This window comes from Eumetopias jubatus, unplaced genomic scaffold (assembly GCF_037043125.1).
Source record: "Eumetopias jubatus isolate StellerSeaLion01/CBP00866 unplaced genomic scaffold, mEumJub1_p1.0 scaffold_6, whole genome shotgun sequence".
NCBI classification, from domain to species: domain Eukaryota; kingdom Metazoa; phylum Chordata; class Mammalia; order Carnivora; family Otariidae; genus Eumetopias; species Eumetopias jubatus.
This window is the reverse complement of record NW_028274812.1, coordinates 15039108-15061164: the sequence shown is the minus strand read 5'-3', so window position 1 is coordinate 15061164 and position 22057 is coordinate 15039108. Positions and strand designations below refer to the sequence as shown.

The 22057-nt window shown below is 37.8% G+C and overlaps 1 protein-coding gene across 2 annotated transcripts in view; it reads right to left on the bottom strand.

The window, feature by feature from the left end:
- SYNE1 (spectrin repeat containing nuclear envelope protein 1) overlaps positions 1-22057 on the bottom strand; it is a 454522-nt gene that overhangs the window by 50199 nt on the left and 382266 nt on the right. The window contains exons 124-127 of one of the 2 annotated variants that reach the window (XM_028103363.2): positions 20621-20746; positions 16818-16973; positions 9187-9345; positions 6283-6449 (exon numbers count right to left, since the gene is read on the bottom strand). In XM_028103363.2, coding sequence (XP_027959164.1) covers positions 6283-6449; positions 9187-9345; positions 16818-16973; positions 20621-20746 — 608 coding nt within the window. Of the gene's footprint in view, positions 1-6282; positions 6450-9186; positions 9346-13155; positions 13320-16817; positions 16974-20620; positions 20747-22057 lie in introns of those variants that run through there. The other variant, XM_028103362.2, reaches the window with a different exon arrangement.

The following is a 22057-nucleotide window of genomic DNA, read 5'->3' as shown; positions in this document are numbered from 1 at the left end:
TTCAAGCTTTTAAAGAAAATGAGCTCTCAAATTATTAATTACTGATAATTTAATAAAATGTGACGAATGCTGGCTGCTTTAAATCCTTTTTGGATCAAGGTATTCATACACACAAATAGATTACAAACAAACAAATGAATAATGAACATTTGCTAAATTTTTTTTAAAAGCCCTATATGATGAGCTGCAAAATAAAACAAAGCATTTGGGTCTGGTTGTGTGAGATAATTGCTTTTAAAACAGAAACATATTTTCTTTTTAAAAGCAACAATTTTATTTTACATGAGAAATATACTCCAGAAAACTTAGTTATAAATAAAATTATTTTTCAAATCCTGCTATTTAAAGATATCCTATTGTGAATTCATTATAAAATAATCACTCCTCTAATATATTATTTTTAACAATCAGGAAGATACACATATAGGCTTTGGTTAAAGGAATATATTGGTCATGATTCCATAACAGTAGACAAATTTATTTTTTCTTGATTATGACTAATACCTCTGAAAACCCGAGATCTTTGAAACCTTGTACTGCCATTATTTTCCTAGTTCAATTCCTTTTTACTTTATTTAGTTTTCCTCATGGGTTCAAATTTTTTTCGCATGCTCATTATCATTAGGACATGTACTTACTGCAACAAATTAAACATAAAGCAAGTTACTGTAAGGTCAAAAAAGGGTAACAATATCAATGTCCATCACTAGGGAAGATACTGGATAAATCATGTAAATTAAAACTATGGAATACTCTGTAGCTGCCTAAAAGAACAAGATTGCCATATGTGGCATTTTATAGTTATACATGGTCCTTCCTCCTGCATTGTCTCTTTGGAGCTATGGCAGTTATTTTAATGACTATTTTGAAAATGAGGAAGCTAGGGCTCAGAAAGGTTATGCAGTAAGCCCTAGGTCACACAGCCTGAACACGATGGACTAAACTCAGGACTCTTGATTTGTTCTGTGCAGTCTCCGTGTTTGCTGCATCAGTACATTCCTGATCCTGGCCAGAGGTTTCCGAATTGACCCCCATGAGGTAATGCCAGCCATAACCTCCAAGAATCAAGTTTTCTTCTTGCTCTAGTGTGGGTGGAACCCCTGTTAGACTGAAATGCCTTCTAAGGGCAGCCGCCCCAACTTCACAAAGCCTCCCTTGTGCTGCACATGTGGTTTATCTATACAGCCTCGAAGCTCCCTCTGGGCTGAGAACTGTCATGTGCTGAGTGCTCTGCGAAGTGGTTCACAGGTACTATCTCACTTAGTCCTCCTAACAACTTTTTACACCTGTGGTAACTGAGGTACTGAGAAGGTAAGGAACTTGCCTAACATCATAGTGTGGGTGAAGCAGCGCAACGTGATGATTCAGGCAGGTGAGGCCTTAAGTGCATGCTCGGCTTTATTCTTGTCTGTACGTGTGGCACTTTGCATCCTATGTCTTAGACTGGAGAAATGCAACGAATACTGGAGTGATCATTACGTGCAAAGAGCTATGCTGGGTTCCGGCTTCACTACGGACATGCTTACAGTGTAGCAGAGAGATGAAATTGTAAACAAACAATCACACAAGATACTTATTACAGCAGAGGGAAATTCTATGAAGGAGAGGACAGAATGCCTGCTGAGAAGGTAAGAAGAATCTCACCTAACCCAAAGAAAAGGAAGAACATGAAGAGCCATTAGGAGCGGGCCAGGCTGGATGGGGGCAGGAAAGTGAGCAGGCAGATGTGATGGAAGGAGGAAGACCTGAGGTGAGCTGTGTGTATACTTGCTCCGTACCCTTATTCAGTGAGGCACCATTTTCTCTTTTATCTTTTACATTCTCTAGGTCTGGGGTCAGCAAACTATGGCTGGCCACCTGTTTTGATAATAAAATGTTATTGGAACCCAGCTGCAGTTTTCTGTTTCCTTACTGTCTATGGCTGCTTTTGCAATATGGCAGAGGGGTTTCAGCAGAGACCATTTGGCCCACAAAGCTGAAAATATTAAGTAGATAGTCTTGTGCAAAAAGTTTGCCAATCTCTGCCCTGTAGCAACATCCATAGACTTCATACACAGAAGACATTCAGTAATTTTTTTAAAAATTATATTTGTTTTTACTCTACTTCTATATAGTGTTTAAGGGAATTATAATAAATACATAGTTGAAAAGCAAGCAGCCACAAAGGACCACATATTGTACGATTCCCTGTATATGTCCAGAATAGGTAAATCTGTGCTGGCCTGGGGCCAGTGGAAGGAGAGAGGGTGGAGGGGAAAAAGATGATTAAGGCTTTTATTTGGGGGTGATGATAATGTTTTAAAATTGATTGTGGTGATGGGTACACAGGTCTGTAAATATGCTAAAAATTACTAAATTGTATACTTGTGACAGATGAGTTGCATGGTATGTGAATTATACCTAAATAAAGCTGTTATTGAAAAAAAAAGTCCCAAATAACTTAAATGTACTTTTGTTTTGGTGATGGGGATTTAGGTTTGGTAGAGGGAAGAGGAATATCCTTATGTTAGAGAGTACAGTTAATTTAAAAAACAAAACAAAACAAAACATCTTTACAATAGAGCACACAACTTGAGTGTGACCTTCCTAGATACCCAAATGAGAAATGTTCAATAAAACACTGTCTGTTATAAAAAGCACTGAATGGGGCTCCTGGGTGGCTCAGTTGGTTAAGCATCTGCCTTTGGCTCAGGTCATGATCCTGGAGTCCTGGGATCCAGTGCCACATTGGGTTTTCTGCTGGGCTTCCCCCTCTCCCTTTGCCTGCAGCTCCCTCTGCTTGTGCTCTCTCTCTGTGTCAAATAAATAAAATCTTAAAAAAAAAAACAAAAACAAAAACACTGAACAACTAATGCTAAATGACAGAGTTCCTGTTATCCTGAGCTCTAGAAAAACTACTATGTGGGGTTTTTTATAGGGTTCACAGACAAAATGAGAGCCAGAATCCTAGCAGACAGTTTTATAGAAATTAAAGTACACCAATGACTGTTTCTTATGTTGACTCTTAAGTCAAGGGCTCAGACATGCTTTGGCCAATTGTCTTGGCCAGTACTGACCAACAGAACTTTCTGGGATGAAGAAAATGTTCTGTATCCGCAGTGCTCAATAAAGTAGCTATTATCCTCATATGGTTATTAAGCCTGGAAATGTGACTAGCGAAACTGGCTGTAATTTAATTAAAATTAACTGTAATTTAATTGCATCCCATTTCAGTTAATTTAAATAGCCACAGGTAGCTAATGACTATTAAATCAAACTGAGCAGGTCTAGAAAGTATGGGCAGGATACTACAGCATTACCCACTGAGACCTAAAAATAACTAAGCAAATTTTGTTGCCCTAAAAAGCTGACAATTCTTAGTGCCAGTTTAAAAATTCAAAGCAAAACACATTTATTTTGTACTCAGAATGATCTAAGCTAATCCACTAGTGATAGGAAGTTGCCTCAAAGTTATGCATTCTATTTGTATGCAATAGGTTAATTATCAGTAAATCTTCTTTCTTTTCTCTTTCCTGTTTCTGTTAGCTGGGAAACTGTTCACCTGAAAATATGATCTTCAGAAATAACCTCTCCATTCCCACAAGAGCACCAAAACAACACAGAAATATCAAAAAGCTCAACTAAGTTGTGTTCTGCCTTAATAAATCAGTGCGAAAAAAAACATGGAAGAGGTTAGAGTGGTGAATGGGAGTGACCCATAGAAACTTGATATTTGAGCTGGCAGCTCAGAGTTGAAGATGGGTGTGGGGGACTGTCATCTAGTGTGCGTACTCTCAAAGTTCTGATAAACAAGGAAATGGAAAATAAATGTGATGGCCGAGTGTCATTTAGGAGGGGCTTCAAAGAGACTATGAATCCATTGTGGCATTAAGCTCTAGAACAAATGAATGGTCAACATGTCATCTAGTATACTTTGGAATGAGGCAATGAAAAATAGACAACACATCTATAAAAATCTACATCTGTGTATGATGAGACTCTACTAAAGTAGAAACATGAGTGTTTTAGTGACTGTCGTGCAAAGTATGCATATCCAAAAATATTTAATTGATTCAAACTTCATGAATGTGTCTTTGGAAAATTAAAAAACATCTAGAAAATCCTGACTTGAACAACAGAAAAGTTATAAATAAACATGACTTCAAGGAGAAAGCACCTAACTCACTTGATGTAATGTTGGCTAATGGCTGGGCATACACTTAAGCTAGCTTATGAATAAACTATATTAAATTCAATTGAAAACATCTTTGACACAGTGTATCCCCCATATTCCATACCACTAAGCCACTAAAGATTAGAAAAGAACATTAACTAGTTTAGTTGGATTACATGGCAATGCAAGCCAACCCATGAGTCATAATCTAACCAAAAAAAATCCAAGGATGTTTACCAATTGGGCGGCTTCCCTAAGAAGGGTATTTATAGCACAAAGAGCTTCAATTTATCCTTCTGAAATAAGATTTGGTTATCACAGACTGAGAAGTGAGGCTAAACATAGCAATGGGGTTCTAAAACCTGCATATGCTGAAATACTTAGAGTAGTTGAGCTGAACCATACGTTACCATCGCTTTGTAGTACCTTTACCCGGGCATTTAGCTTAACACTTTACTTGATTTCTTTGCATGTCTAGATGCCCACCATGAACTCCTCAAGGAAAGGGGCCTCTTTGTAGCCACAGAATATCTCAGAGCTGCTGTGAGCACTTTACAAAGGACTGGGAAATTAGATTGTTGAAATAATTACAGAACTTAATTTTCTTTTAACTGCATTCTTTAGAACAGGGATGAGGAAGTCATAAACTTGGCAGACAGGAGAATGTAGTGCTCCAGAGCATGGGTTTTAGAGTCACAGAGTGCAGGCTCTGCCACTCAGCATGTGTGTAACCATGGGCAAGCCTGAGCCTCAGCCTCTGCATCTGGAAAATGGGTATAATAACAATGCCCACCGCAAAGGGTGTTGTGAACAACACAGGTGAAGATGCATATGAAGCTTGTAGTATGGTCACTGGCACAAACCAAGGGTTCAATAAATGTCAGCTATCACAGTGCCTTTGCTAAACATTTTAAAAATTGGTAAACATTTATTCCATTTTTTGTTTCATTATTGCTAAATAAATTATAATCTCATCTTCTTCCTAAATCAGCTCCTCTTTGAAACTCCCTTAGAGAAAACAGAATATGCTAGATATTTTCAAAATCAACACAGGGAACTGCCCGGAGCATATGCAATTTTTGTGGGCACACGGTATTCAAAGGGCACCACTTCACGTCCACGTTTGCGCAGCACAGCTAAGGAAAAGAACCCAGATTTTAAAAAGTATATTGTCAGTTAGCTCCAAATGGCTGTGAATCAGAAGCATTTGTAACATTCTAACTCTCCTAACTGCCATACAAAAGAATGTCCATTCAGTTATTCAAGTATTCATTCATTCACTCACTCAAATATTTATTGAGCCCCAAATTGCATTCAGGCAATGTTCTTGGTGCTCATGATATATGGTGGATAGAACACACAAAGACGCCTGCCCTTGTGGAGCCTACATTCCAACATGAAGCCAAGGTCACCTAAAATAAAGCATTCACTTCGTCATTCCCTTTATATAAAATAACATAGTTTCTCATTCATTGTATCAGACTTTTATATTGCTAATAAAGACCCTTATATATTTTTTTCTTTCTTTACTTTTGTCTCTTTTCCTCAACCTGCCCTTCTGTAACAGAAACTGAATATAATATCCCTCTCAAATACAAGGCAGATACTCATAGTTATTAAAGCTAAAAACAAAATTGCAATAATACAGAAGATTATTTTTACAACTATGCCGAGTGGCAATAATTAGCTTTATTCCCAGACTCTGCTAGCCAGAAATATAGTAGGAATGTGATTTTATATAAATATATATATATTTTTTTCTTTTCTTCTTTTTTTGCTATTGTAGACAAAAATGCCCTCCATGGATACTAGTCAGCAGTTTTACTTCCTTCCTTATAGAAGGCTGAATACCCATGAAGCCCTGAAACAAAGAATTCTCTTTTGGGAATGGGTTTTGTTTGAATATGACTTTCTCTCTTTCAGCTAAATGCAAACACCACCGAACTTATTAATAAGAAGGAGATTTCAAAGTTAATGAAAGTGACATTTATGAGAAAAGCATAAACTAAAATGAGGGGATAAAGAACACAGAGAGAGATTCACTGGATTGTCTTTAGCTGCAATGGAAGGTGGAGCCAAAGCTTTAAAATTCTGCACACATGTGTCCTATTGAACAGGATCCTTTTTACCTGGCTGCCGTGAGATCCAGAAGATGCTGCCACCGGTCGTTGACCTTCCCGAGCTTGTACTCAATCTCAGAGGCTTTGCTTTCATGGCTGGCTCGAGCAAGTCGTTCTCCCATTTGCTGGAGCTGTATTTTGTTCTCTTGGGCAACAGCAATTTCCTCTTGATAATCCTGCATAATAAATAGCAATCACAGAGATCAGAAATCATATTTTTAATGCATTCAGCCTGGCTCCACTAGAAACATGATAATTGCCATTTTCTATTGCTTGGAATAGTTTGGGCATGAGGAGCGCTGTGTGCTTATCAGTCCATGTACACAAGAATTAGGGGTACCTACTATTTTCAGGATGTGCACAGACTCTAGATTGAATTTTCATGAAGATTTTCTTAAAGAGAACAGAGATGTTTTTATTTACTTAAAATGGGCATTAAAAAATCATTAACAGTGTATACATAGATATAAAGACAAAACTTGAAGGATTTTAATGCTGGGAAATTATACCTTATTGTTATAATCACCAACCTGGGTGTTATATTTAGAATCAATCCTCATACAAATAGTTGCTAAGAGGCTTAGAAGTTGTGTGTATGTGTGTGCATGTGCACAATTATATATGTGCAACTGACATATATGTGTATTTATATGTAAATGTATATAGGTGTTTCTGTCAATTATTTGTGCAGAATGAATTTAAAAATGAATACCTTCATTTTAATGAGCTACCCTCTATACAATGTCAATATTTTACAACACATAAATCAATGGCAAATTAACTCGCAAGAATAATAACCATTAGTCTTAGGGGATTAATGTGTCTCAAATGTTTTTCATTTACCCAGTTTCAGTACTCACTCCTCTTAAAGATTGTTTTGGATAAGGAAGTACTGGCTCCCTAGGCATGAGAAAGGCCACTGAATGGCATGGTTTAAGTGGATGAATGGACATTTCCTATCTTCCCCAACCCTCACCGCCTGACCGATGATCCTCTCACTCCTGCCACCGTGACAAAAGCCAATCTTTAGAATCGCCTTTTCTTCATTTTTGGGCTAAACTCCTGTCATGCAGCAAATATTATCTCAACAAAATAATACACAAAGACAGGTTAGAGGGTCATGGATATTTTAACCCTCTCCCGCTCTAAAGTTAGTGTGGCAACAGGGCTATCCTCTCAGGTCAGTTATCAAAGCAATAAGGCCCCTAAAAAATGAGAGAAACCAGTGCAGGTCTATTCGATCTCAGTGCTGAGTGCTCTCTTCAGGTCCAGCAACCCCACCCCATCTACTCTCCATTTTATGTTACTTCAGCACAGTGGGATTCAATGACCAATATACCAGATGCACTGACCCCAAAGAGGCAAGCTCATAAAGACTTCTTTTGAAATCTCATAACTCATTTTATATACAGAATAGTATAGCTAATATTTTAAAGATTGTCTGACATCGTGCCAAACTAAAGTTCTTCTAAATTTTAAATTGTGATTGTATTTTGTCCAAGAGACAGCTTTTTCCACACCCCCCAAAATATGCATCTTAAATTTCATGAAGAAAATCAATGATTTCTTAACCAAAACTTATTCTATAGCAAGCTTCACTATAATACCTATAGCCCCTTAATCATGTCCAGTAGAGCATTCTCTGATATCTAGAAACTATCAAAGTGCAAAGCTATTGGCAGATGTTAGAATGAAATCTGTATTATCTTAGTTCACATTTTAAAGGTTTACAATATCAAATATACAAATGCTTATTGCTAGAATTTGACATGTTAAGTGGAAGCCTTAAAGCCATTACTATCACATGCTTACACTGGAGTTTTTTCCCTTTATGTGCATGCATGGAGAAAGAGTTTTTCCTAATAATTACTTGTATTTATTTTAGAATGAATGAGGCTATAATTCATTTATTCAGTATTTGGTAATGACTGAGTACTTATGAGAAGACAGGCATTGCTCTGGGTGCAGGAGATACAGCAATGAACAAAATAGGCAAAGACACTTCGGGCAAAGCTGACAATCCAGTGGGGCTCCCACTGTAGACAGATAACAAACAAGTAAATAGGGAAAGTATGCTGTGAACCAGACAGTGATGTGTGTTAACAAGAAACATAAACTAAAATAAAATCAAAATGATTAATTGTTTGAAAACCATGTGGAAGCACCACTGATACCATCAAAAATATTTTTATTTCATTTTATTTTTTAATTTTTTTTCATATTTAAGTTTAAAAAATTTTTTTATATTTATGTTAATCACCATACATTACATCATTAGTTTTTGTAAAGATTTTATTTATTTATCTGTCAGAGAAAAAGAGAGAGAGAGAGAAAACCCAAGCAAGGGGAGTGGCAGGCAGAGGGAAAAGCAGGTTCCCTGCTGAGCAAGGAGCCTGATGCCGAACTCCATCCAACCACCCCAGGATCATGACCTGAGCCGAAGGCAGACACTTAACCAACTGAGCCACCTGGTGGCTCAGTTTTCATTCTTGTAACTGTCGATGCATTCTGTTTTACAGAGATAATGTCAGTTTAATTAATCCTAAGAATTTTTTCTTTTAGTCCCTCTCTAGTGATTTTACCTCTTTAAAAACAAAAACAAAAAAAAAACCACAAAAGAAAACTAATACACATAAATGATTCCTTCTGAACAGGTAGCTAAAACCAAAAAATATTGAACATTTATCTATCAGCAGGTAATTTACTTCAGCATATCCATATATATTGTATGTAAAGAAGGCCTTTCCATACAAGTTTATTTCATATTAAAAAGATAAAACATTTAAGATATAGTGCTCCTTTTACAGGAAAGTAATTTAATAATAAGTAAAACCATCTTTTATACCTGTTAAAAGTATGCCTAAGTGTTATGAAGAGTAAAAACATGTACATATACAGCCATGCATCCTGTACCTTCTTGAGCTTCTCTATCATTTCTTCAATGAGGATGTCTCCATTTTGAGAAACTTTGCTTTCCATCTGGGTCAACCATTCACAAAGCTCCTTGTTCTTTTCATTGAAGACTGCCCATTCATTCAATCTCTCACTTACTTGCTGCCGCCTTAAGGAGAGCTGAGCAGTTTAAATGGGAGAACACATAAAAGGATAATCAGAGCAGAACTTGCACCCTGAGGAAAAAAGCCAATAAACTGAGTTGGGTGGACTGGAATAAGCAATAGTTGTGCAACTCTTTAGGTCACTGTTCCTTGAGGTACAGTCCCAGGAGGGATCTAGGAAGGTTTCACAACAAGGACCTGCTATGAAATGTCAGTGGGAGGCATCCAACCCTCTACTTCCCTCCTGAAGAGCTGCATGCACATTCATTTATTCAAGGTTCTGAACAATCCAGCCTCACGCTGCAATTGGTTCTGTGTAGATTTCTACAGCATCATTGGATGTGCTTTTCCTAAAAGGGAAGAAGGGAGAAATAGGAAAGAGGAAGGGATAGAGAAAGAAGGAAGGAAAGAAGGAAAAAGGGAAAAAGGAAAGAAAGAAAAATAAGGAAGAAAAGTGAAAAGGGAGAATGAACTGAATCACAGGTGTCTGCAGAGAGTGAAGCAGAGGGACACAATGCTAAGAGGTCAGAAGACGGATCGCTATGACTCAGCTCTATACCGATTCTTTTACTTTGGGCGAGTCCTCTTACTTGCCTGCCTGCTTTCTTTTTAATTTATTTACCTTTGTGTCTTTTTCGTTTCCTTCTTCCTTGTGCATCATGGCTTTATTGAGACATAATTCACATACCATACAATTTTGCTTAGCATAAAGTTTTCAAAGTTATTTATGTTGTAGCATGTGTCTATACTTAATTCCTCTTAACTGTTGAATATATTCTATCATAGGGATAGACAATTTTTATTTACCAACTCATCTGTGGATGGATGTTTTGGTTGTTTCCACACGTGGCTATTATGAATAATGCTGCTATTGTGTGTGGAGACACACGTTTAGTTGCCTTTGGGGTATATACCTACGAGTAGAATTGCCGGGTTACATGGTGGTACTACAGAGCATCTGTCAAAGTGCCTGCACCAATATACATTCCCACCAGCAGCAGGGTTCTCCTTTCTCCACATCCTCACCAACATTTGCTAGTATCTGTATTTTTGATTTTGGTCATCCTAGTGGATGTGAAGTAGTATCTCACTGTGGTTTTGATTCGCATTTCTCTGATGGCTAATACGCTGAGAATCTTTTCAGGTTTTTTGGCCAGTTTCTTTGGGGAACTATCTGGTCAAATCCTTTGCCCATTTTTGACTTGGGTGTTGTTTTTTTTGTTTTTGTTTTTGTTTTTTTTAGCACTGAGTTGTAAAAGTTCTTTATGCATTAGAGACACAAGGGGCCTGGTTCTTATCTAAGTCTAGAGTGATCCCTTCCAGTATTTTCAAATTGTATGACTTCATAATACTCTTGTTTTTGCAGTGCTGGTTGAGATACTAAGGGATATTTTTAATCGAGCTAAGCTACATGTTAGCAAAATATAATGTGATTTGAGTGGCAAGAAGATGATCCTTTTTTACAGATGTTCTACACACTCCTGTTGATAATGCTAGACATTCCACCAGTCATCTCATCGCATTAAGCACCTACTTCTCAATTTTCTTTTTTCCCACTAACACTTTACCATGAAAAACATTAGACATACAAAAAATTGAAAGAATTGTAATGGTAAGCACCCATAATATACTCACTAGACTCTAAAATTGTGAACATTTTGCTCCATTTTGCTTTAATACATATATTCCTTTATCCATCAATCCATTTTACTTTGTGATGCACTTCAAACCAATTTCCTTTTAAAAATCAAAATGAAAATATTTCTAAGGTACTATACACTTCCTAGTTAGCAATTCTGCCTAGGGTTGGCTCTGTTAATGATTGGGTAAATATTAGTCAAGGTCCCACACAACCCAAAATGTCTATGATTTTACATCTAAGAAAACACCTGGTAATTAGGCTTTGAGACCAGGTTCCCTATGCTGGGGCTAGCCTTAGTCATACTGAGCTGCTTAGATAGTGGGCCCCATAATCTAACACAGTTTCTGAAATGTCACTATTACAAATGCATTCTTTTGAATTAATTATGATCTTTTAAAATAAAAATTTCTCTGGGTAGGGTGACACTGATGAAATTCATTAAGTATTTCCCCATTAGTACAAGTCAGCTTATCATTAAGTTTTCTTTGAGGCAGAAAAATACAGAACAGCCCAAAAGCAGTGAATTTACTGGGGGTCGATACTGGTAGGAATAGAAAAGGCTAAGAAAACACCGGTTAAAAAGTTTTAGAGATGAAGTTCAACTAAAATAAGCTATACCAAGACCGTGCTGCAGCTAAGAGCATGATCCTTCCAGCACCCCCTTTCCTCTCGAACTCTGATAGCAGAGTGTATTCTGATCTTCTGCAGAATGCTAAGATTTGGAATTTTCTGGTGGATATGACCTTTTCCCTCTCATTCACACAGCATCCGAGTCAAGAGTGTGGCTGGTCATTACAATTCTGGTTCAATTCATGTCCAAACTGAAACTATATTTTCATAATTGGGACCTCTCAAAGCAACTGTTTTTTAAGACAAGAGTAAAAGCCCCCACCCTTCAGATTTAAGATTAATAGGTCTTGCTATGTATAGCTCCTCCTTTCCTCTTCCCCCAAATCTTGGCCACGAGCAAGGATGAATTCTAGGGCTTTCCCTTACAACATCTGCAGGGAAGATGACCACATAATAGAAAAATACTACCTATTTCTTTGAGAGGTAGGTTTTGTTATACCCATTCCAGAGAGACAAAGAGAAGTTAGACAAATTCGAGGCATTTGTTTGTAGTCAGTATGAGACAGAACCAGCAAAGCAACAGTCTTTGATACAGGCTGCGATATAACATTATGATCAAATATCCAGAGGCAGCTGAGATTCTAAAACAGTCTCTATCACTTACTAATGATATGACCAGGGCAGGGTTACTCATTCTTCTCTATGCCTTACTTCCTTCATTTGTAAATGAATTTTTCATCTGTTCCAAATTTCATCAAGCAAATGTTTACTGTTTGCAGTAAACAAATGTCTACTATGTGCCAAGCACTGACATATGTCCTGGAAGAGTAGGCTCGTAATAGAATACAAACAAGAAACAAATTTAAGGAAGTAACGAGTACATACTAAAGGTTTAACAAAAGCTGGGCGTTAATAGACAAGGACGACTACTACTAGAGGGCACCATTTGAGTTTTTACTATTTTTTCCCCCTTGACACTCAGGTAGTCAACACCTCCACTGAGTAGCTTGAATATGCGTTTCTGGTGCTTATCACACAGCACCAAAGTGTTGCTTTCATTTGCTCACTGTAAAGCAACAGCTGAAAGAAGAAACAGGTAGACCACAAGCGCTGGTTACAAAGCAGCACCAGAAGCTTCTCGAGAGATATCAATTCATAATGGAGATGGCGTTTTCCTTTTGGTTTGTAAAACGGACATTTAGGCTATATGATAAGCGAACATTACCCTCTCTTTCTTTGGGGTTAGCTGAAACCCTCAAATTATTTATCAGCTTAGCACGTATTTAGGTTTTTCTCAAGGTCACAAACACTCTGCATTGCCAATAGCTGGCAAGTACCGGCTGAAACCTCCAGAGTGTGAGGCAGCTGAACAGGAAATACATCCTTTTTGACTTCAAATATTCTTACCATGACAATTTGAAAAACACCAAGCAATTACAAAATGATGATATATTTATATCTCAACTAGAATTACACACAGATCTACAAACCCAAATGGGAATAAAAATGGATAAAAGCTCTGGCAGTGGGCAGACACAACAAACCATTTGGGGAGTCTATTTGTGAATGGTATATACTTTCCTATGTTAAGTCTCCTCTGAAACATTTACTTACAGCATGACTTCTTCATTCTCCTTGGTAGTCCCAATGACTCCTGCCTTCTTATCCACTGATTCGATCCGACTCTGAAGAGACAACTTGCTCTCTAACCGTGGGATAATGCCAGGTTTAACTAAAGTTTTTAGCTTTTAAAATGAGACCATAGGCTCAAGCTCATTTCCTTTTGTGGTTTCATACTTGACAGAGGTACTCCGGAAACACTAGCGCAAGGACTAGTAACTAATTTATATTCCTACTTGCAGTTATATCCTAGCACCTTTGGTATGACTACCCCTGACTAAAATCTCACTGGATTCAATAGTTTCTTTAGATTGAAGTAATGTGAGATCAGTATGCTTTAGCTTCATGCCTTAAGACATTCAAGTTAGAAAGTTTCTAGAAACACTCTGTATTCACTGTACTTCCTCTTTTTTTACTTAAGTCTTAGTCCACTCACAGGTGCAAGGTATTAATCTCTTCACAGCATATCATATGATCAACAGCAGCCTTCAAAATATACTTCCAAACAGACTGTTGCCTAGATATATCTAAGTCTGGTGAGCAATTTTAAACATAGACACTTTTGTCCCCTTTTTTCTTTTTCTAGCTTTATTGAGATATAACTGACATATAACATGGTGTAAGTTTAAGGTATACAAGTGTGGTGATTTGATACACATTTCTACTATGAAATGATAACCACAAGATCAGTTAACACATCCATCATATCACATAATTAGTATTTCTATGTATAACATGAGAGCAATTAAGATATTAGCCATAAGAAAAGAATGAAATCTTGCCATGTGTAACAACATGGATGGATCTAGAGGGTATAATGCTAAGTGAAATAAGTCAGAGAAAGACAAATACCATATAATTTCATTCATATGTGGAATTTAAGAAACAAAACAAATGAGCAAAGAAAAAGAGATAAGCCAAAAAAAAAAAAAAAAGACTCTTAAATATAGAGAACAAACTGGCGGTTGCCAGAGGGGTGGGAGGTGGGGGGAGGGGTGAATTGGTGAAGGGTGTTAAGGGTATACTTATATTGATGACCCCTGAGTAATGAACTAAATCACTCTACTGTATATCTGAAACTAATATAACACTGTATGTTCATGATATTGGAATTTAAAAAATAAATAAAACTTTAAATAAATTAATTAAAAAAATCAAATACCGACTCTCTTAGTGACTTTCAAATATATAATACAGTCTTGTTAACTATAGTCACCATGCTATATATTAGATAAATATATAGAACTATTTCATTTTATAACTAGAAGTTTGCATCCTTTCTACTTCATGGCATTTTTACACAGTACCAGTTTTCCTAAATCAAAAAATACTGTAAAATCATTATCTTCTTAACTTCCAAAATATTCAAAGACCTTTTCATTGTTTTACATTTAAAGGAACATAAGTATAATGACATAAAACAAATGCCCTAAAGTCTTCATTGAATTATTAACAGGCACTGGAGATAAAAAGAAATGGTCTTCACTCTCAAGGGCCTCATAGTCTTGAAATATAGTAAAAATATTAAAAAAAAAAAGAAGAAGAGAGAAAAAAATGTACTGTCAAATGATGGCACAAGCCAAAAGGGAAATGGGTGTTCAAAGGAATAGGAAAATACTGAGGTCTGAGCATCTCAAACAACGGCATCACAGGGGTTGTGGCATTTGAAAAAGATGGGTTAAAATCAGAAGGAATAGTCAGTCTAGGCAGAAGAGTGGTCTGAGCAAGGTTTTGGGGTAGGGCAGTTCCTGGCAGGTTTGGGAAGGGAATGGAAGCCATTATCTAAAGTGTTATCTCTCTGAGAGCTTTGAAGACATCAATTAGCCAGAGAAATAGGTATAGTATAATTAATTTCACAGAATATGCTGAAAAGTATTGAGTCAGCAAGTAGAGCTAGATTTTTCTCAATTTTAAGAAAGACAAATGAATAAGGCTCATAAAAGGAACTGAAGATTGATGTGATCATTTTCCATTATTTGTACACACCAAGTTATCTTGCACTTATATGATATGCCATGATAAAGTCCTTGCATTAGAAAATTATATGATAATTTACTGGATAGTTATGTATTGATTTTGGGTTGAATAATTCAGAGAAGAATAAAGTATTGTCATTAGCACTTCATGCTCAACGTGAGTTTCTCATTGTGTTCACTAAGAATATGAAGCTCCGTGAAAAATGGCTAAATTAATTTTGAACTCAAATCACTAGCATGTTTATAAAAATCCTCTCTTACACTCCTCCCTTTTAAAAGTATAGATTCATAGAAAACTGTTCACACATTTAGGAAGTGTGCTCCAGAGTTTCCCTTTGGCACATGGTCTGAGAAATATCTTGGTTTTAATCTAAACATAGAGAGAAATTCACATAACGACAAACTTCTTGTTGATGTCAAATGAATCAGGAGGCTATGAGCCTCTTAAACTCTGTTTAATGTTTCCTGAAGCATGAAAATAAACATCACTAAAGTCAGAGAAAGTGGGGAGGATGGAAGAAAAGAGATCTCTAGGATGGCACAGCTGGCCTGAAACTGGGGAGGCACAAAGAGACCCCTTCTCAGAAGCCCCTTCCTCATTCTTGTAACCACTTGCTTCTCCCCAGCCGGGTCCTCTGTCTACTCCACTCCTGTGCCTTTACTCAAGCTGCAACCTCGTCCAACCCATCCACTTACTGCCTCCACACCAATCTGTCTCTTCAGCTCCCCTTCTCAGCGCTCAGCTCAAGATTTATCCACTGCAACAAGCATGTCCTTTATTCCCTGCGATGCACACTGCTAGACATTGTTTTAACTTGTTTATACCAGTTGCTTTCTTCATTGTACAGGTTCTTCTGGACTGATTTTAGTCTCAGTTCTGTTGTAAACTCGATGGTAGGAACATCTACTATAGCTTGTGAAATTCACTATTAATGTGACTGATTCATTGAGCAAATATGGACCACAGGCTATTATGTGCCAAGCAGAGGAGTCAGTTTCATCACAGGGCACTATTGACACACTCCCAGCTTCCTGGAGGGGATGGTCTCCAGGCCCTCAGTCAGAACCTGTTCTTCACTTGTGGGCCTTTAATCTATGTTGTTCTTCTTTGCCTTTGATGCCTTCTCATTGCTTTTCTACCAATCTCTTCCTTTCATTCCAAAATCAAAATCCAATCTGGGATCTCAATTTTATAGTATAATGCACAAGGAAGGTACTTAATAAATGAATCACATATGACTAAAAATGCCAAACCATGAATTACTAGGAAACTACAATGGTAAATCAACAGCCACAACATTTCCAAATACAAAACCATTTCCACAGTATTAGCTAAAAATGCAAATAAAACAAAGGTTTTTCACATGTTTAAAGTAAGAAAAAGACCACCTGTACCTACCAAGACCACATCCATGAACCAAAAAACTGTTTTTCCTCTTACAATATTATGCCAGCCAGTGAAAGGGACAGCAAGAGAATCCAGCTGAGATGCATCTCGAATATAATATTAAGATATAATTGTCTTAATCTGAAATAGTCTCACAAAACCCAGAGTTCTTCCTCCATGTATACTCTGAGTTATAGGCTAGGTCCAAACATGGGTCAAGCCATTTGACTTTCCAAGTCATCTTCCAGTTTTCCACCTTTCTGAGCTAATGCTCCATGCAGAGTTTGTCTTACCTGATGGCACAGTTCTTCCCACTGCCTCTGCAGAAGCTCCATGCGTTCGTTCAGGATGGAAATATCATCAGCGCTAATGTAGGCACAGAGGGTGTCCTTCAAGAGTGTCAGCTGAGCCAAGTCATCTTTCCAGCTCCCAGCTGCATTTTCCAGTTCCTAGATTAAAAAAACAAAAATGTGAATACCCCCATGAATATCTATCATCAACAATTTCTGAAGTGTGCTAGGAATCCCCTCTTGATACAATTATCTTTCTACCCATTTATTTGAACATCTCACTTGGTCTACTTTATTTGCTCTGGTGTTGTCTGATCATTTGCCAAGTTCTTCTGATAAAACCCCAGGTTGCAGGGCACCTGGGTGGCTCAGTTAGTTAAGGGTCTGCCTTCGGCTCAGGTCATGATCTCAGGGTCCTGAGATCAAGCCCCACATTGGGCTCCCTTCTCAGCGGGGAGCCTGCTCCTCCCTCTCCCTCTGCCCCTCCCCCCGACCCACTATGCTTGCTCTCTCTTGCATGTGTGCTCTCTCAAAGAAATATATTTTAAAATATATTAAAAGGTAAAACAAGCCAGGTTGCTTGATGAATCTTCCCATGATCTATTTACCGTTTAACTGATCATTTTGGCTCACCTTATCTTTCTTTTTTTTTTTTTAAAGATTTTATTTATTTATTTGAGATAGAGAGAGCATGCACAAGCGGGGAGAGAGGCAGAGGGAGAAGCAGGCCCCCCACTGAGCAGGCAGCCAGATGCTGGGCAATCCCAGGACCCTGGGATCATGATCTGAGCCGAAGGCAGACGCTTAACTGACTGAGCCACCCAGACGCCTCTTGGCTCATCTTTTCTAAGTTGAAATTTTATCACTGCCTGATCTTCTTTACTTTTAAATTGATTTCATAAACTGCTAATCCAGCCTTTACTTTTGTCCTGAGTTAATGATCACGTTAATAAAATATTTTCAAAAAACCAAACTCCGGGGTGCCTGGGTGGCTCAGTTGGTTAAGCGATTGCCTTCGGCTCAGGTCATGATCCCAGGGTCCTGGGATCGAGTCCCGCATCAGGCTCCCTGCTTGGCGGGAAGCCTGCTTCTCCCTCTCCCACTCCCCCCTGCTTGTGTTCCCTCTCTCGCTGTCTCTCTCTCTCTCTCTCTGTCAATTAAATAAAATCTTTAAAAAAACAAAACAAAACAAAACAAAAACCGAACTCCTGGGGTCACGTTCATCCTAAAACACTATGAGTTTACATTCTATGATATAGACTTAATAACGTAATCAGCGAAAAGATCCATTGCTGCTATTATTCAGTTGAAAATAATGGATTGAATTCATTTCCTGTAGGAACACAGATTTCTTCAGGTTACTGAAGAAAATATTATGTACTCTGTCCTTTTGGGAAATGATTTAAGAAAAAAACCCATAAAACAATATTTGATGGGTTGACATTGGTTTTTGCAATGCTTTGAACTGATGACCAGTTTTGCAATTTGTATGAGTCTTGCTTTTTGCCAGCTGTTGATGCTTTTAGATTCCAGCTAATTTTATGTATAAATAGAGTATTTCACATGGCTTTTTCTCCTCTCTTTTTGTCTCTTCACACAGGAGACAAGTTTCCGAAGGCAAAGGCAATTAACGGTACTGTCTGAGGCTAACTTCTCAGGCAATTTAGGCAAACAAGGTTTTAGTCTGAATTTTCCAGGTAATTGCTTTGTTTTGCTGCTAATGGTGGTTTGGGGAAGAAGAGCAGAGAGCTGGACCAAAATGCATCCTTTTAATCTCCAAACTTAATAGCCGGGTATGTTTGTAACTGTTGTATTTTGGGAGATGAGGTCCCATGGTAACAGCATTTGGCTGAAAGACCAAACCATCCAGGTGGAGTAAATACGCCGTATTTCTGCTTATATTTGTAGACATACTAACCAGTCATACCAGTGTAAATATTTCCCCCTTTTCATGCCCATTTCTAGCCCCTAACTCAAATATCAGATATAATCCATGGTGTAAGGATTATAAAAGAAACACCACCACAAAAACTAACTGTTTCAGACTCACAGGCTCCATTAGATGAGTCCCTATTGTAAAAATACAGCCTCTGGATTCAGGCAGCCTTGATATTTACAAACTCAGAAATGTTATTAAACTTCTAGAAGCCTCAGTTTTCACATCTGTAAAAGGGAAATGATAGACTGTCCTTGTGAGCTTGTGTTTGTGTCAACTGAGATAATGCTGTGTAGTCACTGCAACATAAAAGGGGCCCAATAAATGCCCATTTCTGTTTATCACAGTTTTCTTTAATCACTTGTTAGAAATTTAACATCACAGATTTAAAACAAACTTTTTAATTTTTGCATGCTTCTGAATTTACACCTCAAGATAATATTTTCCTCATTTGCCATCCATGATGTAATGTATATTACCTTTTTATTCTTCCTAAATCTGCCTCTTTTTTTTTAAGATTTTATTTATTTATTTGACAGAGAGAGAGTGCAAGCACAAGCAGTAGGAGTGGGAGAGGGAGAAGCAGACTCCCCACTGAGCAGGGAGCCTGATGTGGGACTTGATCCCAGGACCCTGGGATCATGCCCTGAGCCGAAGGCAGACACTTAACTGACTGAGCCACCCAGGTGCCCCATAAATCTCTTTCGAGTTTCAAAGTATATCCTTAAATTTTGATACTGAAGAAAACTTCTTAAATCTAGGCTTTTGTGATTTCAAGACTTCTTTAAAAAATTATTTTTTCTTTAATGCTTATGACTTCTTAGCCAGAGTGAAGCAGAGAACTTCTGATTAAAATCCAAATCATTTAAGTATGTGTGAAGTTTCTTTTTAAAAGATTTATTTATTTTAGAGAGAAAGAGCGAGAGAGTGGGGGAGGGGCAGAGGGAGAGAATCTTCAAGCAGACTCTCGGCTGAGCATTGAGCATGGAGCCTGACCTCACAACTTACAAGATCATGACATGAGCAGAAAACCAAGAGTCAGAGGTTTCACCGATTAAGCCACCCAGGCGCCCCAGTATCTGTGAAGTTTTACAGCATTACTCTAGGGCAGTGATTTGCAAATGACTGGGAAACACAAGGGCATGTATTATTTGGGGGATAAAAAGCATTTGTAAAGGTAGTTTTGACTAGATCTGCATCTTGCTCAGCAGAGAACTGTTATCCAAATACTTCACTTGACTATATAGGTATGAATGGAACATATCCTACAGCCACTGAATCACACTGGTCTCAGCAAGCTCATAATGCAGGGGGCGGTCTGTATTAGCTCCTGATTTGCTTCCAACTGCAATTTGAGGTGTTGATCATGATCTTTAAGCAGTCAGGGGCCTGAGTACCAGAATGACTGTGTGTCTCCATGCAGTAACTGAGATCAGCTATTTACAGTTCCTGTTTTCCTTACAGAAGAGCGTGGAGGACAGGGTGTTCCCCTAAGGGCCACTGTCTGCAGAATTTCCAGGCTGCCGAGGCTCGCTCTCCTTTCTGTGAACTAGACTATTCTGCTAGAACAACTCTTCAGTGTAGATGCTTTAAAAAGATTGTGTTTATTGCTTTTGACCCAGCTTTTAAATATCTTTTAATGCTGTGTTTATATTTCTCAAGATAATCCATAAACTAGTCTATAATTTCATCAACTGCAATAAATCAACAGCCAAGTCTCACCAGAGTTGTCTGCCCTAATGCAAAATCCAGGAACTTGCATCTACATGTTCACAGCTGGAACAGTTTGACTGAATTATGCTTTCAGAGGCAATATGATAGCAGAAGCACAGAGGTAAGTGATGGCTAAAAGCTCAATCCAGTCATTTACCTTGCAACGCATTTGTTCTGCATGCAGCTCTTCGTGGTGATTTGGCAGAGGTTGAGAAAGCTTCTTTTTGAATGTTCGTAGTTTCTCCAGAGAATCAGCTATTCCATTCTCACATTTTTCCCAGTCCTATAATGGGAGAAGAAAGAAATTTCATGGCTTTTTTTTTTGTTTTTGTTTTTTTTTTTTTGTAAGAAACTGGAACAAAAGAAAAACACTCTTCTTAATCCAAGAGAAACAATTAAAGATTCACTGGGGAGTCCACATCCATTTGTAGGCAGCATCAGAAGAGTTGAGTTCTACACTTAGGCTATGTGACCTTAAGCAGGTAATATGATATGCCTGAGTTTTCCCCATGAAAATGGGCATAACACAAACTCTATAATTGTTGGAGGGCTGGAGGAAGCAATGGTGTGAACACATTAAATACCAGGCCCAGAATATTATGGGTACTCAAAAATGTTATCTGCATCTGGATCACTCTGCAGAAGTAAGAGGTAATTGCACTATTTTGCCTCTTTCCTAACTCCACCCATAAGGTGTCTACATGACCTCAAACGCTCTATAAGAGATAAAAAAGAGGATATGGAATCTCTTTCAGGATGAAGTGTAAAAATAATATAACCCTGACTCTGATTAAATTCATTATATGAACAGTATGTGGTACATACATTTGATTTGTTACAGAAGTAGAACCACAAGTACCAAAGGTTGGCACTGGGTGGGCTTCATCTTGAAAGTGCTGAAACGTGTATCACAAAGGGTTGAGTATATAACACATAAAAGCTGAAACAATCAATAAATGGAAGCAGAGAGATGAGGCAAAATTTTAAAAATATACATCCAGTATGTCAAATACTAATGAGTACTCTGGAGAAGAATATAGCGAGTTAAGTGGTAGAGAGTGTGGTGGTGGAGACCAGTAGATCTCTACAGAGTGACAGAGAAAACATACATTATGTGGTTGTTTTGGACGATTATACACCAAACTCGTAGCAGTGGTTACCCCTGGGGAAGATTACAGGATTTGGTGGTGGTATAGGGGAAACTTCATTTTTCACTCTACATACTTTAATTATTACCTGAATTTTTTTTATCAGACACATGCATTTTTTTAATTAAAAAAATGATAGGATCCATAATGGAGACTTGATTCTTTATAGCATTAGAGCTACAAATTAATTCCTGTCTAGTGTCTCAGAGACAATTCAAATTAAATTCATCTAAACAAATCTCCTTAATTTTGCCTATGACCTCCCATTCCTGTCCACGCCCCACCTTCCTGGTGACCCTTCTCAGTGGCCACTCCCCACAACTTAAATTACTGGGTTCCAAAGAAAGACAACTAGAATTGCTTTTAGTAATAAGCCTAATGCCAAATCATGCCGCCTTTTCCTTCACATTATCTCTTCCATTGTCACCAGTTTTTTCTTGTCTGGG